At 36.4% G+C, this 16,999-nt stretch overlaps 2 protein-coding genes across 3 annotated transcripts in view; one reads left to right on the top strand and one right to left on the bottom strand.

Annotated features, from left to right (window-relative positions):
- The window catches only part of LOC131958151 (ecdysone-induced protein 78C), a 27,501-nt gene extending 15,248 nt beyond the window's left edge, over positions 1 to 12,253 (bottom strand). The window contains exons 1-2 of the mRNA XM_059323037.1: positions 12,091 to 12,253; positions 9,911 to 10,396 (exon numbers count right to left, since the gene is read on the bottom strand). Of these exons, the coding sequence (XP_059179020.1) occupies positions 9,911 to 10,358 (448 nt within the window). The 5' untranslated portion in view covers positions 10,359 to 10,396; positions 12,091 to 12,253. The remainder of the gene's footprint in view (positions 1 to 9,910; positions 10,397 to 12,090) is intronic.
- Positions 12,231 to 16,999, top strand: LOC131958152 (zinc finger protein Pegasus). Of its 2 annotated transcripts, none has more exons than XM_059323039.1 (2): positions 12,231 to 12,283; positions 15,287 to 16,999. In XM_059323039.1, the coding sequence occupies exon 2, from the start codon at positions 15,359 to 15,361 to the stop codon at positions 16,505 to 16,507; it is 1,149 nt and encodes a 382-aa protein (XP_059179022.1). In that variant the 5' UTR covers positions 12,231 to 12,283; positions 15,287 to 15,358; the 3' UTR covers positions 16,508 to 16,999. The 2 variants fall into 2 exon arrangements, with proteins under 2 accessions (XP_059179022.1, XP_059179021.1); XM_059323038.1 differs by lacking the exon at positions 12,231 to 12,283 and adding an exon at positions 13,081 to 13,205.

Here is a 16,999-nt window from a genome sequence, read left to right as displayed (position 1 = left end):
CCACGCCGTAACATAGATCGACCGAATCAGGGGTCGGCGTGGTCGAGTCGGTAAAGCTCATGGTTGCTAAACCGAAAAGTCTCGAGTTCGAACCCTCGGTCAGATGAGGCTCGGTAGCTGGGGACAGCCACTCTTCTAGGAGAGACAACTCCAAAATCAAACAACTGCTGCCTTGTAGTTTGTTCTTGGTTGGACAAAGGCTATGGAAGCAAATCCAAAACGAAAAGCAGGCTGAAATCGGAGTCAATGGCGCATAACCAGTTGACTCGTAATCCTTAATTGTGATGGAAGCATGGTCGAGTCGGCAAAACTCATGCTTGATAAATTCGAAAAAAGTCTCGAGTTCAAACCCTCTGGCAGATAAGGCTCGATCCCTCCCAACACTAAAAATTAAGAACGAAGAAGAAGAAAAGATAATAAAATTCTTTAAATCTATCGTAAAGATGTTGGGCATAGTGCTGGTCACAAACATACACATTGTAATCCATCTGTACAAATGGGCGTCTGGTCTCGTAGTGTAAGTAACTTTTTTGTTTACTGTCACAAAATTATATAGCTTGAACGCGGAAAGACAAAAACATAATAGCCACTTGAAAAACAAAAGATAATGTATTATATTTTTAAAAAAAAATACAACTACGATACCTGAACGCCCCGACAAAACAAAATATTGTACCCCGTGGGAAAAGAATACTAGAAAATTGCATACTTGAACGCCGAAAAAAAAAAGAATACTACGAAATAAATGTTTGAACCTCGAGATAAGAGAATACTACAAAATAAAATGTTTGAACCCCTAGAGAAAAGCATACTACAAAATAAAATACTTAAACACCGAGAGAGCAGAAAACTGAAAAAAAAAAAAAGCTTGTAAAAACCACCGATAGCAGTCGAGTGATCTGTACTTTAAGCCAACTACGTGTTCACAAAAAGCAGCTAATTTGTCGCGAATACATAATTTAGCTTGCTGATTTTCGATTTTAACGATTTCCCTGTTTGTCGTAACAGTTCTGGAATACCGTAACAACCGTTCCGGAATAAAAGTTCACAACTCTAAATGTACTGTTCATGCTAGAAACGAAAAGTAATACACGATTTACAAGCTAGATGTTGATCCGTTGTAAACAAGCTATGAGATACTGTTGACATTTGAGCCCAAGTGATGAACAAATACCATTATGATTGTAATATTTCAGCAAAACAAGTTACACTTTGACACGTTTCTGGTTATTTACTTGCACAGCAGTTTTTAAACCCGTGGTCGTCAAATGGTCGTCAACGCATAAAAAAAAACAAAGCGCAGTATATTGATTTATGCTGCACATTTTCCACGTTGGGGTAAATACAAATGTTGACACGAATTTGTTCACGGAGGTAGTTGTCGATCCAGTATCCAAGAAAAGTGCAGTATCAAACCTGTAGTCAAGAAGGATTCACTACCATCAGTAGTGGTGACAATGCAACAAACAATAAGCATTAGTTAACTTTTCAATGGTTTTGGAGAAAGTTAAATGCAAGATTCTTCGATAAATACGTTGTATAATTGAACTGTAGTTGTGTGCATCCAAATAAGAGTTGGTGTATTCCGTCTGGTCAGATATAAAGATTTAAAACAAAAAACAATTTAAAAAGTTATATTTGCCACCGTAGCTGGTAACCCACTGCCTGTTTTTTTTTCTTCTCCACGTAGGCAAGGTCACAGATATAGGTGAACTCTACTTCACGTCATGTTCAACACAGGCCTGTCTTTGTACAGCATTAGTTTACTAGATATAAACTCTCTAACACACTAGTCTGGAGAGAAGAATCCCTTTAAAAACAAGGACATTGTGTCTAACATAACTTTGTGCGGGCGGCGCTCTGAAACAAATTGTCCAAGGATGTATGTGCAAGTGCCTTGTATACTACGAAGCATGTTTACAGCTGCTTAGTGACCGCATACTGTTGGAATGTTATTAGTTTGAGTTCAGCATAACCCAACAGATGAAGGTTGCCCTTTACATCATGGATTTCCGGCCCTTTACTCATTGCTCGGTTTAGATACATATGGAACACTCGCTTTTTTAGATAGTAATCATTAGTCTGGCATTTATGGAAATTATCCAGGGGAGAAACATGGGAAAGAATCGGGTTCAAATCATGGTTTGATTTAAAAAGACATATTCGAATCCACCAAGCTCTGACAGGTATTCGTAGGAGTAGAATTACCCGTAAGACAGATCATAGAGAACTATTTATCTTTGTTTCCGTTAACTTCGTAGATTATCCGGTAACTATGTGGAAGGTTAAGGACGAACAAAAAACAAAATAAGAAAATAAAATAAAGCTTTCATGTTCAGTGAAGCTAGAATTTCGCGATGAATAAAAAAAGAAGAAGAAATCAACAGCGCACGTGTTAAAATATGCAGCGTATTTACATAACGTTATTAAAGCAGCAGTATTAAATAACCAAGTTAAAAACCACTGGTGTCTATTAAGGTAATTTTTTGTTGTTTGTCCATGATTTAAATATGTCTGTGTTCAAACGAAATGGTTATGCAAATAAAAATACACAAAAAAAAAAGAATAAAAATAGTAAAGAAAAAGTAAAATAACTATGCAGTTGTTCATGCCACGAAAGCTCGTATAATGAAAGAGTACTTGGCTACTACTACCACTCTTGTTTATACATGGGGGAAAAACACAACGCTGTTTTTCTCCACAGATGTGTCAAGTATTATGACAAGAGAGAAAAAAAGAGTCAAAACACGGGGATTCATACGCCTATTCTCTTTAACAACACTAACTATATGTAAAATGACTAGAAGTGGGAAAAATGTACGTTTTACCTAGCAAAATAACGCATTGCATTTTCTTTATAATTTAAGATGAGAGGGGGGGGGGGGGGGGAAAGTTAACACGTTAATGTCAGTTAATGGTTCTAAATTGTTACGTTGACAATCGCTATAATGGGTTTATAACACATTTCAATAAAAACTTGCACTTTATAAACATGAATGGGGCGAGAGATAATTTTAGCTTTCATCCGGGTGACGAAAGCTACTATTACACGAGATTTTTCTAATGATAGCGCTCTTTGAAAACGTGCTAGTTTTTTTTTAATCCGTGAAAGGGGAGGGGGGGGGGGAGGATTCCCCCCCCCCCTCCCCTCCCCCCCCCTCTCTTAAAGAACGCCGGGTTGTAACAACGGTGCCACTGACCTAAAATGAACTCAGCGTGACCTCTTTTTTTTTTTTTTAACAGCGACGGGGACATTATCTGTGGTGGTGGTGGTGGGGGAAAGTAGGTCAAGAGCATTAGGCTACGTTTGTAGGAAGTTGTAATGCGTAAAGGTACACTGATGTCTCACTGTAATTGTTTCTTCTAAAGATGAATAGTGTGAAAATCACAAGTTAAACAAAAATATATTCCCCCACTACAAAGCGCGCATCTTGGCATGGTGTGCCAGATTGTGTCAGGCGAACCAGTAAAAATACATGACAAGTTAATACTAAGGTATATTGCATTATCTGACGTTTCTTGTTAAACATCGCAACCAATCAATACAGGTAGACAAAGACAAAAAAACAACGTAGCAGTATTTTGTTTTCTCTTTGGTACATTTTGAATCCTACAATTTTTAGAAGTTTGAAACCAAAGTACAAACAGAAAAAAACAACAAAAAAAAAACTATCATTGTATTTCTAACAGCAGAATCTTAATAAAAAAATAAAATGAAAAACAAAAACAGCACATAACTTCACAAGACAACCACCACGCCTTACAGCAGGGAAAACTTAAATCTAATGTCGTTAATACTAGAGTGCGGCCAAACTTAGATCAAGTCGTTAAAACTAGCGTGCGGCCAAACTTAGATTTAGTCGTTAAAACTAGCGTGCGGCCAAACTTAGATTTAGTCGTTAAAACTAGAGTGCGGCCAAACTTAGATTTAGTCGTTAAAACTAGCATGCGGCCAAACTTAGATCTAGTCGTTAAAACAAGCGTGCGGCCAAACTTAAATCTAGTCGTTAAAACTAGCGTGCGGCCAAACTTAAATCTTATGTCGTTAAAACAAGCGTGCGGCCAAACTTAAATCTAGTCGTTAAAACTAGCGTGCGGCCAAACTTAGATCTAGTCGTTAAAACAAGCGTGCGGCCAAACTTAGATTTAGTCGTTAAAACTAGCATGCGGCCAAACTTAGATCTAGTCGTTAAAACTAGCGTGCAGCCAAACTTAAATCTTATGTCGTTAAAACTAGCGTGCGGCCAAACTTAATCTAAATCTAGTCGTTAAAACGAGCGTGCGGCCAAACTTAGATCTAGTCGTTAAAACTAGCGTGCGGTCAAACATAGATGTAGTCGTTAAAACGAGCGTATAAACTTTAGTTCACCAGTCACATGGGTACTTGTGCCACGTAGATGGTTTCATTACTGCGTGCATATTTTATTTAAATCCCGTGATTATGGAGTTGATAAGAATCTGCTGAATTTATGCGTACAACTCTATCACGCATTCAACTCTTGTTGCAAGTTAAATCTTATACCGAAAGGTTCACTCTAAATAAAGCTCATCTGTTTTATACAAAACACGTGCCGTACACAGTTAACGCTCTAAGCGTATTTGAACGATTCGATACTTGCATCGCACACAATCCTTCGGTTGGAACTGTTACATTGCTTACTTTTTGATTAAGCAGACATATGTATTCGCTAATCTATTTTATCCAATTTCAATACTTAAAACAGTAAAGGTTAAACGGTCGTTATCATCAGAATACGATTATGTGGGTACGTCTAATCATGATATGAGACAGTAAAGGATGTATGGTCTTGGGATAACTTGGGATAAATTCAAAACAGAAATTGGGAGGTGGGGGCATATGAGAAAAAGTAGAACAAAGAACATATTTATTTACAATCTAGACTTTTCACCAACACGAAAACATAACTCTAAATGACATAAATAACACTAATTTGTTTTCGATATTTTTTTACAACCACCAAATCCCCCTGCATTCGACATGTCTGCAAATGGCGTGTTGCGGGCTCGTTTTGATGAAATTAAAGAAGAAACTGATTCGATTCAATGTACGGTTAGCGAGCAAAGTCTTCATCCATTTTCCTTGATAATGTAATTTTTAAGGTGCTAAGGGGAAAAAAAAGTCGAAGGTTTTAAAATCAAATTGACGTGTCGGACAGAGGAGGGGATTGGGTATGGGAAAACAAACTAGATATAGGTCATGGCCGGAGATTTTTTTTAAATACTGTAGTTTTTTTTTTTAACAAAAAGAGATAACATAAGACTAGTAACATTCGTTAAAATAAGAAGTGCACACATCTGGTTACATACTCTTTTCGGCCCTTAAACACACAGCTCTGTCGGAATCTCTCTACAAGCACGTACTTCTCTCAGAGCAGGTAAACTCTCAACTTGGTAACATATATAAGAGAGAGTGAGAGGGTAATATATATATATATATATATATATATATATATATATATATATATATATATATATATATATATATATATATATATATATATATACAGCTACAAAAGGGACGAAAAAAATCCTTTCAAATGGTCACTTCAAGGGTTTAATGTGTTCTAAAGCATTGGAGCTTCATCGAGAGGCAGTGCCCCCCCCCCCCCCCCCCCCCCCAGGAGAGATGATGAATGAAACACTGAAGTGTACCCACGATGTATACGTAAATATCTGAATAATTGTACGATGGTATAAACATTTTTTTTTAAATATTAAAATTCCATATTAGCAGGCTAACTAGACCCATTAAAAGTTACGATTGACATCCTGAAAACTCCTGTGTACAGTTATTTTTATTTCTTCCTCCTTAGCGAGCAAAGCACGCATGTGTGTTATACTGAGCTGTGCTGTTTATTTTTTTCACCCAATAACTATTCGCCCGGAAAATAAATGCGCAATTAAAAAATTAAAAGTTTTCTCCCTTTATTCAAACCTCACTATTATCAAAACTATCGATCTATCAGTATTAGATGGTATACTTTAGCCAGTGAGGCACTTTTCAAGCGCAATAATTTCATAACCGCGTCTATAAATACAAAGGGAAAGTAAACACTTCTTTGAAATAATCAATCGGTGAGCACTGTTTAAATATCGACAGAACTTGTTTTAAAATAGAATAATTGAGCACCAATTAGAGGGAATTAATTGGGTGGGGTTTAGTCTTAGTTTTTCAAATATCGATATACTTTAATTGCTGGTAATTCATAAAATAATGCGCGGAGTTAGGGTAATTTAAAAAGTGATATGCTAATAATTATTTGTCCTGTTCGTGCCAGAGCCAAAGACACACGAGACAGATAAAGCATAAATAGGAATAAGGTGGTCAGCACTATGCCCGTCGTCTTATTTTCCCAAACGTAAGACAGGTACCCAATCGTAAGCTCTACCAGCTGACCAGGCCGTCCCTTCAGTGATGTTCATTTAAGTAACTATATTAAGTGAAGCGAACTTGATCTTAGCCAAACTTGAGGAAATTTTCAGAGGCAGTACTGTAGGCTACAACAAAGCGTTGGACTCACGTCCATAAACAGGTACAAAGACATGATTAACGGGCTTTAAGCCGAGATCTAATTAAGGTCGTGTGACAGTAGGTTCACCTAGCTTGTACACTAGTGTAGTAGCGTGCATGAAATCAATGGCGAGCTGTGTTTAATTTAGGACATTATTGAGTAATCTCATCACGCTAAATGTGCAAGGGGTAACAGCTGCGAGAGCGGTCTAGTTAACGAGTTCACGATATAAAATCTTAAACGCGTGTAGTGTTTCTATCATAACAGGCCCATGCTACGGGGATACGCTTTTTAAAATCTCGCATTCAAGTACAGGACAGTTTTTTCTTTTACACAAATACAGTGTCAAGACATCGATCATACATGTCTTCCAATAGCCAGTTCTCTTCTCTCTCCCTCCCCTACCCGCAGACTTTTTTTTTTTGCTTTGGGGGAGCACACAAGCATTGCCTTGAAAAAAAAAAAAAGAAACGCAACAATGCGAGCTCGATATTCATGCAAAGCATACTCGTGGCATATGAAATCTAAAGCCACTCACGTTAGGGCGAAGGAGAAGAAATAAAGCCCCGGCCAAGCCGAAATTAAGTGCTTATAAAAAATGCAATCGCATTTTGAAATTTTGCGATGCAGTACGTGAAACATACATTAAACATAAGTGCGTGCATATTACTGCCAAAGCGTACACCAGCTGTTGCAAATATAAGTAAACGCACCCACATCGACCAAGCCATTAACCTCCCTATCAATAACACAATACAGTAAAAACCGTGCACTATACACACACATAAGTTATATATATATATATATATATATATATATATATATATATATATATATATATATATATATAGGCCTATATATATATATAGGCCTATATATATATATATGTGTGTGTGTGTGTGTGTGGTATGCAGTGGCGTAGCGAGGTCGGGTGTCACCCGGTGCGGCACTTAATGGTGTCACCCCCCAGAGGCGTAGTGACCCTTCCCGGGGACAAACTTTCAAATTTTTTATTTGCACCCCCCCCCTCAAACTTTCGATTTGCACCCCCCCCCTCAAGTTTTTCTCTATATATTTTGCTATTTTTTGCCTTGGTGTCACCCCCCTAAATGGTGTCACCCGGTGCGGTCCGCACCCCCCGCCCCCCCCTCGCTACGCCCCTGGTGGTATGTATAAAATATATAGTTACACGCTGTAATACACGACTGTTTCGTAAATTCGTAAAATTGAATTCAGTAAAATGGTTGCAAAAGAAAGATCTCATAGTGAATGACTAACAAAATCCCAAAGCACTTAATATTGTTTACACAACCTGAAGATAGACTTGATAAATTGTTTAGATTTTCTCAACTCAAAACACCAGTGCCGAATGCATAAACATGGCAATTGACTAGGCTAGGAGCCACGTGGTTTTAAGGAGCAACGCAAACAGTTCACTGAATACACTTTCAGCAATAAAACCTGTACATAAAAACGATAGCCGGTTTCAGAAACGTAGCATTAGATTTAGATCTAGATCTAGAAAAGAAAAAGTCCCAGCGAATCCTGTGAGAGGAGGGTGGGGGTGGGCGCAGGGTAGTTTATTTTCTATTAATTTTTTTCACATGCCTTAAGAGGCATGTCTCTACATAGACAGGCAGAGGCGTAGCGATCCTACCCGGCTTCCGGGGACAAACTTACTTTTAATTTGGCGCCACCCTCAGGAAAAACCTTTCAATTTTCAATTTGCGCCCCCCCTCAAACTTTAAATTTGCACCCCCCCCCCCCCCATATATTTTTTATATTTATAATGCAAAACTGCAGCTTAAATGAGATTTTAATTTGTTTTACAACATATTTTGACGCCCCCTAAAGTCGGCGCCCGGGGACATGTGTACCCCCCACCTGCCTACACCTCTGTAGACAGGAGTATTTAAATTTGTGTGACTTCGCTTTGAAAAGAAGCTTCCGATTATATATGAAGAAAACTCTTTAATTAGCTACCAGTGAACAATGCAAACACCCTTGGTTCTGTGGTACGATGGAACAGCGGCTAGAGAGATCGGTAAATGTGACGTTCAATCGCTTCAACCAACATGGTAAACATGGGATTGATCGGCATAGGGTGCAGTCGATGTGTGCTCACCAGCACACGGGGAACAGCTTCTGACGTGCACGTAGAGTGAAGTGAACCCAAAAATACCCGTCATAAAATCTTTAACAGTCAGTCCGGGGGCAAACAAACATGTCTAGCTGGGGCAGAGCTGGTGAATTAAAACTTCAAAACATCATAAGACGGCTTGAACAGGTAATACAACCAGGTCAAGGAAAGGTGGAGTGGGGGGAAAATAATCAACTCCTGAAAGATGCAGGGATGGCATAATTATAATTATTTTAGCTGTTAATGATAAATTGTTTGCGTGAGGTGGGGAGGGAGGAAGGTGCTGGAATGGATATTCTTTAAACTGCATTTGGCAAAGGTGGAATTAGTAAGATTGTCTTGGTACTAAACATAACTATGAATGCTACTATTACCTTTACCTAATATTTATTAATTCACTACTAACTACCAAGACAGCCCTTTAGCCTTTTATTGATTGCCTGTGAGTTGAAGACTAGAAACAGTAATTACGCTAACAAGGAATACAATTAAATTAAGGAAACCCTCGCGGGAGGGGCAGCATTATAGGAGGGTGAGTGTGCAGCACCTGTCAGGTAAACATTACAGGAAGTGGTCCAATTAGCGGGCAATAATTATTCTTGCAATGAAGGTGAAATGAAAACAACCAACTCATGAGCAAGACAAGGAACTAGGAGTAGGATGATATAGATTTTGTATTTTAGTTATTACTTTTGTTTACTCACAGCCAAATAAAATTGCCTACAAGAAAATTAAAGTATGATTGCTATCCTAGTTTAACTAGGTTGCAAAAGGCTAAAAAATTAGAAGGGCTTAGTAATACAGATTTAATTACATGATGAAAAAACCACACAAAACAGATATTAAATACTTTACAGTGCAGCTTTTTTTTATGATAACTTCAAAGATCAACAGAAAAGAACAAAAGCCACACAAATAATAAGTATGATTGGGTTAGGACGATGGCTTGGTTTAGGTTATGTGAAATCAATTCAGAATATCTCATTACAGTAGTTTTTCTTTTGTCTCTAAAAGTTCAGTAGATTTAAAGAACTAGTTATTTAATATTATGATATTCCAAAGAATCCTTTTCTGGTAAAACACTAGTAGTAGCTTTAACTAGCCTGTATTTTGTACAAGATTTTATTAGAGCAAAAAGAGCTACATGTAGTTAGAATATAGGCCTAATAATATTTTATTATTTACTTACAAAAAAAAAACCCACTATACAAAAATATTGGCAATGTAGGCTACTCACCGAAATTGTTGTTGTCTTTACCACCAAGTTCCTGAGTTGTGGTTGATGCTTCGCTTGGACTAGCCGTGCTCCTGCTATTGCTACGCTTGGATGAGGATGATGTAGAAGATATCCCATACGCTCCTATACTCTGGTCATCCTCCTGACTCGAGGAGGCCAAGGTCACGTTCATGGACAACATAGATGACACACAACCACTGGGCTGGGCTGCTGCACGGACTGATGATGACGAAGACCCACTTGCGGAACAATCAGCTCCCATGTATGTACTTCCCTGCGGACTCTGGTTAGCCATCATTGTAATGTTCGATCCGCTGGTCAAGATGTTAGCTGTCATCTGACTTCGATGTGAGGTGGATGATATTGATGGCAGGGACAGCAAGTAGCCAGGTCCTTGCCCACTAGGTGTGCTACTCGCTGAGCTATTTGAATCCATTTGGTTTGACATTTTGAGACACCTTACAAAGTTAAGGAGATTTTATTTATCTGGAACCCAGGATAAAGAAAACAACATTAAGTTAAGGATATCACTATTATACTGAACAAGGATATTAATTATTATACTGAATCCTAGATCTATTGGTGTCACTAACACAGCTAGTTCAGATCTAATAGATAGTAGTAAATCTGGGCCATTCTTAGAGTGACTTAGAGTAGAGGCCTTACACTTTAAATTGAAAGTTGTCTTCAACTGATCTACACAATCATCAAGATCTAGATAATCTAGATCTAGAATTCTAGATGTTATTTAGTATGTAGTTCTAGATAGTCTTCAATTGAGGTCTAGAATATAGAACTAAAATATTAATATATATTATAAACATATTGCTAAAGGTAATCTATCGTTTTGGGTGCGAAAAATCGCCCGCGACTATTAATGTATGAAAACGTTACCTCATTGTCAAGGCTTTAATAGAGGTGTATTTTGATATGTTTGTGTCAAATATTATAGGCTAAATAAATGAATAATAAACCTAAATCAATGGCTAAATATATCAATATAGGCAAGAAATTAACTTTAAACAGCAGTGTCTGCGAGCAAGATTTGCTATATAAACAGCAGCCATTTGTAAAATACAGTGGCTTCCCCCTGAATCTCGCGCTGTAAGTTTATAAAAATAAAACTTAAACAAGAAGGCTGCTATAGTCAATGAGCGTGGTTGCATCTGTTGGAAACAACGCTAGTCTTCATTTATTACTGAAAAGTTTTAATTCAATTGTTTAAAAACAGGTACATAAATGAAACAAGGAAACATTTTTGTATTTTAAAAAGCATAAATTCATAAATCCTCCTCAAAATGTGAAATAATTATTAAAATTTAAGGAGTCACCTTGTTATAACTGCTGAGTGAGGGCTTTGGTTATTTGATCCAATACCATTTTTCCTTAACCACTACCACGTGGAGATGTGTTCACAGACATACATTGTACCATCATTCACTAAGACGACGTGGACGACCAACAATCAATAAGAGGAACGCAGGCTTCTTCTCTTATCTTTAATTCTGTACTCTCAACTCATATACATCCTTCCACCAAGGCGAAGAAAATCATACTAACTCACGCACAATACCTAGCAACCAGTCTCTACACCAGAACGTCACTGTCGCACCATACGCGTCATCATTCCTTGCGTTCAACATACCTTTCGCACCAACATTCATTCGCGCTGATCTATAGCATAGATCCTAACATGCATCATAACACACCTGTTTTTCACATTACAACGTACCTAAAATGATAGATTACCTTGCTAAATTAAAATTAGGCCTGGGCTATAGAATAGAGAATCTAGGGCCGAATTAATAATTATTAGTTATTAGGCCTACTAGTTATTAGTTATTAGAGTAATTAGACCTAAGCACTAAGTTAAGTGAGCGGTCCTCAGTGCCTGGAGAGACGATCACTCAGCTGCATTCATTTAATTTAATTTCATAGGCCTATCAGTTATCAGATCTAGATTTGTGAATTTTTTTTTAAATAAATTTAAATCATAGATTCTAGATCTAGATATCTAGAGTCTATATCTCTAGTCTAGATTCTAGATCTAAGTTTTTTATTTCTTTTTTTGTTTTTTAATTATTTTCCAAAAAATAAAAAATTGATTCTAAGTTGAAAAAAAGGAAAGAAAAGACAATCAGCTGATCGTAATCAGCGCAAATATTTTACGTAATGCATACCTATTTACACATCCATTGATTACGCTGAGAATTCACTTAAAAATTACTAAACCGTGCAACGAAGCATTAAGTTTTCATTGAGATCCTAATACTGCACAACCACTTTATGTTCTGCTGCTGTGCATGGTACGATCGAAGAAAACTAGGTCAAGCAAGATGGAGGCAAAAATCAACCTTTACCACATTCTGAATAGTACGGCAGAAGCATTGTTTTGTGTGATGTGCTTTTATTAATAACAAATTAGAAAATATAGATTCTAGATCTATATTGCATAGATCTAGAATTAGATCTACACAAAGTCTTAACAAAAACAGTAGTAATCGCTGTAATGGAACGATTATTTTCAATAAAACGAAAATGAACAGATTTTTTTTTTTATATTCATCAAAGCCTGTCGTTAAAGTTAAATGCATATCTTGGACAATAATATACGCTTAAGTGCTGTTAGTTAATAACTAAGGCTAAGTTATAGTTATTATATAGCCGATTTTTAAATATAAATAAAAAAATGTATAATGTTAAATAGGTAGGCCCTAAATACGAAATAGAATTTACATACAAACCACATCCATCAATCAGCCCGCCCCCAGGAAATATAATTTATATAATTTATATAGATCTACATATTATATACTTGAATCAATGTCCACCCTTTCCAGGGAACTTAAGTCTGACCCCCGACCCCCCCCCCCCGGAGAAAAATTTAATAAACACAAGTGTTAATGTTTATAATACTGTTTGTGATTTATGGGTAGTCTATATAGGCCTATTAGTAAAAAAAACATTCGAATCTTAATAATTATCTAATAATGGACCATACACTCTATTTGATTATATATCTAGATGCTTTTGCAAACACTTTAGGTGAATCATTTGAAATGCAAAATTATTTTTAAATGTCATTTAAGTAAAAAATACTGAAAATGTGGTATCTACAGGATTTAGTGTTACCATAAGGGGAAATAACTTTCGGTTACAACTTTGGATTACTAGCAGCCAGCGATTGTTTTCACAAAGCCTAGGCCTTATCCGCACCAAACTACATCACACAACTAAAACATTTAGCCTACATTCTTATTAATGATCACTATTGTTAAACAATAAAACTAATTCAGTAATCATGCTATTATTTTAATCTGTTTAAATTTTAAAATAGCTTTGTGTAGTCGAACTGTCTGCTGTACTCTTCTTAACTCTGACTGAACTACTCGGCTGTACTCTGCCTGTCACTGTACAGTACAGTGTACTCAAAGTGTACTGTACTGTAGTCTACTAGATTCTAGATCTAGATCTAATAGATCTAGAATCTATAGGTCTAGTATTTATTATTATTAGATTACTAACTTAAGTCTGTAGTGAGTAGTGAGACTATTGAGTGGATTGATCCAGATCAGTGAAGCAGTGATGCCGATGGAATACGGAGTTACTTTACTTTATTCCACTTTATTGATGACTTTAATATTCATTAATAATTAATATTTATTAGATCTAAGAGACTGGATCTAAGATTTAGCTACTTATGCCTATGTAGTATTTAGTTAACATAGCCTGAGTAAAAGCAGACTAGTCAGTAGTATATAAGACCTGTAAAGTGTTTAGTTAATAATAGGAGCCCGAGTAATAGCTGAATACTATTAGACGATTAGTACTATACTTGGTAATTGCCCAGTAATTGAGGCCACGCCGGGGGGACGATCTGTCCGGGATTCAAAGGGTCGATTCTAAATATCATCCTATAGGCCCCTAGGGCTAGGCCTAAAACTAATAGTATAATAATATAGGCCTATACTAGACCTCTAACTCTATACATTACTATATAATAATACTATAGCTATAGGGTCTAGGGCCTATATAAAAAGATTTTAAAGCCAAATTAAATAGGCTAAACTACCTAGATCTAGTACTAACTACACACTAAGTAAAATTAAACTGTTGTGAAGTGTAGGAGTGTAGGTCGTAAATAGTAGTATTAGGCTAAATTCATTACTATTAACTATTAGTATTACTTTATTAGGCTATAATTTAAAATTATTGTAAGTAGGCCTAATTTTCTCACGTTTTCTTTAACTTGCTTTCTCTGTGTCTGTGTTTGTTTGTCTTTCCAATCAAATCTTGCGATCGAAATTTCTGGCACTTCCCAGTTAGCTAGCGCGCTGAAATTTTCAGGGAAGCTTTCTTTTGGATGACCATTGAATATTCAATTGTTATTATTACTAAATTGATCAATGGAAACATTTTATTGAGCATTTTAGACCGCTATATAATCTATATATATAATTCTCCTCTGCGAGCCATTAGAAAAAAAACGAGCGACGCGTACCTCGCGCGCAGTGAAGCGAACGATCCCACATCGCCACAGGCTTAGGGGCAGATAATTTAGTTTGAACCGAGTTTAAACTTACAGGAGGTAGGCCAGTTTGGGGGAGACGATATGGTCGAGTGGTTGGGCACACGATTGCTATCCCACTCGACACGGGTTCAAATCTATGTGTTAACACAACGTGTTTTTTACGAGTTGTCTTTTTACGAGTTGTCTTTTTACGAGTTGTCTTCGTTTACCCAAAAAAAGTGAAAAGATAAAATCGATAGCAAGATTTTAATGCAAACAAACAAAGACTAAAAACTAGAAAATAATAATCATTAAAAAAGTTTTAAAAAACCCACGTTTTCTGATTGAACTAAAAAGTAGAAAATAAACGCTATACATCACAATAATGCAAGCGATCACTCTACTATAAGCGATCAAAAATGTGGGGCGCCGTGATTTTCTTACAGTTTCTAATACTGTTGACTCTCTACAAGCTCCCTAATAAAAGTCAATAGTATTATCTAATCAATAGTAATATAACTTTTACTTCGGCGCCCCACGTTTTTCATCGCTTATAGTAGAGTGATCGCTTGCATTATTGTGATGTATAGCGTTTATTTTCTACTTTTTAGTTCAATCAGAAAACGTGGGTTTTTTAAAACTTTTTTAATGATTATTATTTAGTCATCATGATATTTTTATAATATTATTATTTACAGTACTCCCCAGCTAGTATTGTGCAGTACACTACAAAATTAATTAGTAGCTTGATAAGACTTACTTAACTTACTAATATGTTCTAATAGTGACATACATTGTTTTAAATTTAACCACTTAAAATCTCTATACTAATTACTAATACAAAATCTAAATATATCTGTTTTCAGGTTGTATGAAAATAGGTTAACTGCTGCATAAGAACTTAGCCCAATACATTTGACTTTTTCTTTAATTATATAATGGAAAATCAAGTGTCTGCCAATGATTTAAGAGGTCCAGATATTCCATCCATGGTTTGTGATTTTAAGCAAGAAATGGATTTAAATGAAAAATTTGAGGAACCAAATAAAATGTATGTGTGTCATTTGTGTGATTTTCGCACAGCTTTTCGTAATAGTCTCCTAAACCACCAAGCTGTACATTCAGATTATAGGCCATGGGTTTGTGCAATGTGTGATTATGCTGCTAAACGTAAGCAAGATTTAAAGAAACATTTACACACCATTCATGGGGTAATGGTAGAATCAACAATGTTGAGGCCTGTCGGCACTGCCCCAAACTCTACCACCAGTGTTGCTCCAAGATCCTTATCAAGAGAGGAAAGCAGTGAAGATAATTCATGGGATAATGAAAAGATTAACAAAACACCAGGCAATGACTCTTTCAGTGGAAGTGCTTCTCAAACACATCCTGAAAATTTGAAAAATCCCACTGCTTCTGGAAAATATGAAACAACTGTGCCAGTGAAAAAGGAGGTAATTGAAAACAAATCAAGTAACTCACCATACCATTCAGCTCTTCCAAGCATGTCCAACTTTGTGAATCACACCTCACGAGAATCACCAGACATGGATTTGCCAGTTTCATTTTCGTCTGCTTCGGATATAAAATTTCCATCTAGTCAAACACCTTATACCCAAGCAGATATCCATGAACATATTTTATTCCCATCAGAAAAGGAATATCTTTTTTCTCCTGACCGCCTTCGTTTGCACAAACCAACGGCAATACGTGATTTTGCAGAAAAATATCTGTCCTCCTCAGAATCAACCAGTTCTGGAACACCCATTCCTAACCAGAAGCAGCTTAGAAAGAGACCTTATTCAACATTATTGGAACCACAGGATTCGACACCATCCAATAAAAACCATGACACAGATGATGCACACCCATGTAGCAGTTCAACAGCGAATTCAAGCTTTGCTAAGGGTAATCAGACCCAACAAACATTTCTGTGTGAACACTGTGATATTATGTTTTTTCAAAGAGCCATGTATCTTATGCATGTGGGTCTTCATTCCCCTGATAACCCATGGTGTTGTGCTGTTTGTGGTGGTATGTTCACAGAAAAGTACAGTTTTACATCACATTTTATTAACCAGCATTAGTTGCTATTGTTTTATTTTGAAGCTTGTATTTTAATAACTATTTTACCAAGTTTTTTTTTTTTAATATTGAACAGCTATTTCAAAAACTGCTACTGTTTATACAATAGTTGATTTTTTGAAATAATTAAATGGATTTCCTATAATTCATTGATGGACAAATAAAGGTTCATCCATAAATCACTTCAACTACTAGGGGGATCCAGACAGTATAAGGGGAAGGGTCTAGAAACTGTAGCGCCACACTTTTTTTATTTTAAAATGAAATATCTAAAACTGAAAGTGGACAGCTATTTTACATTTTAAAAAGTCATTTTTTTAGTTAATTGTAATAACAATTATTCAGTACGAGCCAACCCGCGGCGTATCAAACGCCGATATTTAGTTGTTTTATTTTCTACTTTTCAGTAATTCATAATTTGTGAATTCGACAGTACCAACGCTGCCACTGAAAATATTTGCTTTAAAACACTATCAGTAGCTTGTTAAGGACGA

The sequence above is a fragment of the Physella acuta genome, unplaced genomic scaffold (genome assembly GCF_028476545.2).
Source record: "Physella acuta isolate Inbredline_101_S28 unplaced genomic scaffold, ASM2847654v3 ptg001296l, whole genome shotgun sequence".
NCBI classification, from domain to species: domain Eukaryota; kingdom Metazoa; phylum Mollusca; class Gastropoda; family Physidae; genus Physella; species Physella acuta.
The sequence above is the reverse complement of the archived record's forward strand: the minus strand, read 5'-3'. Positions and strand labels throughout refer to the sequence as shown.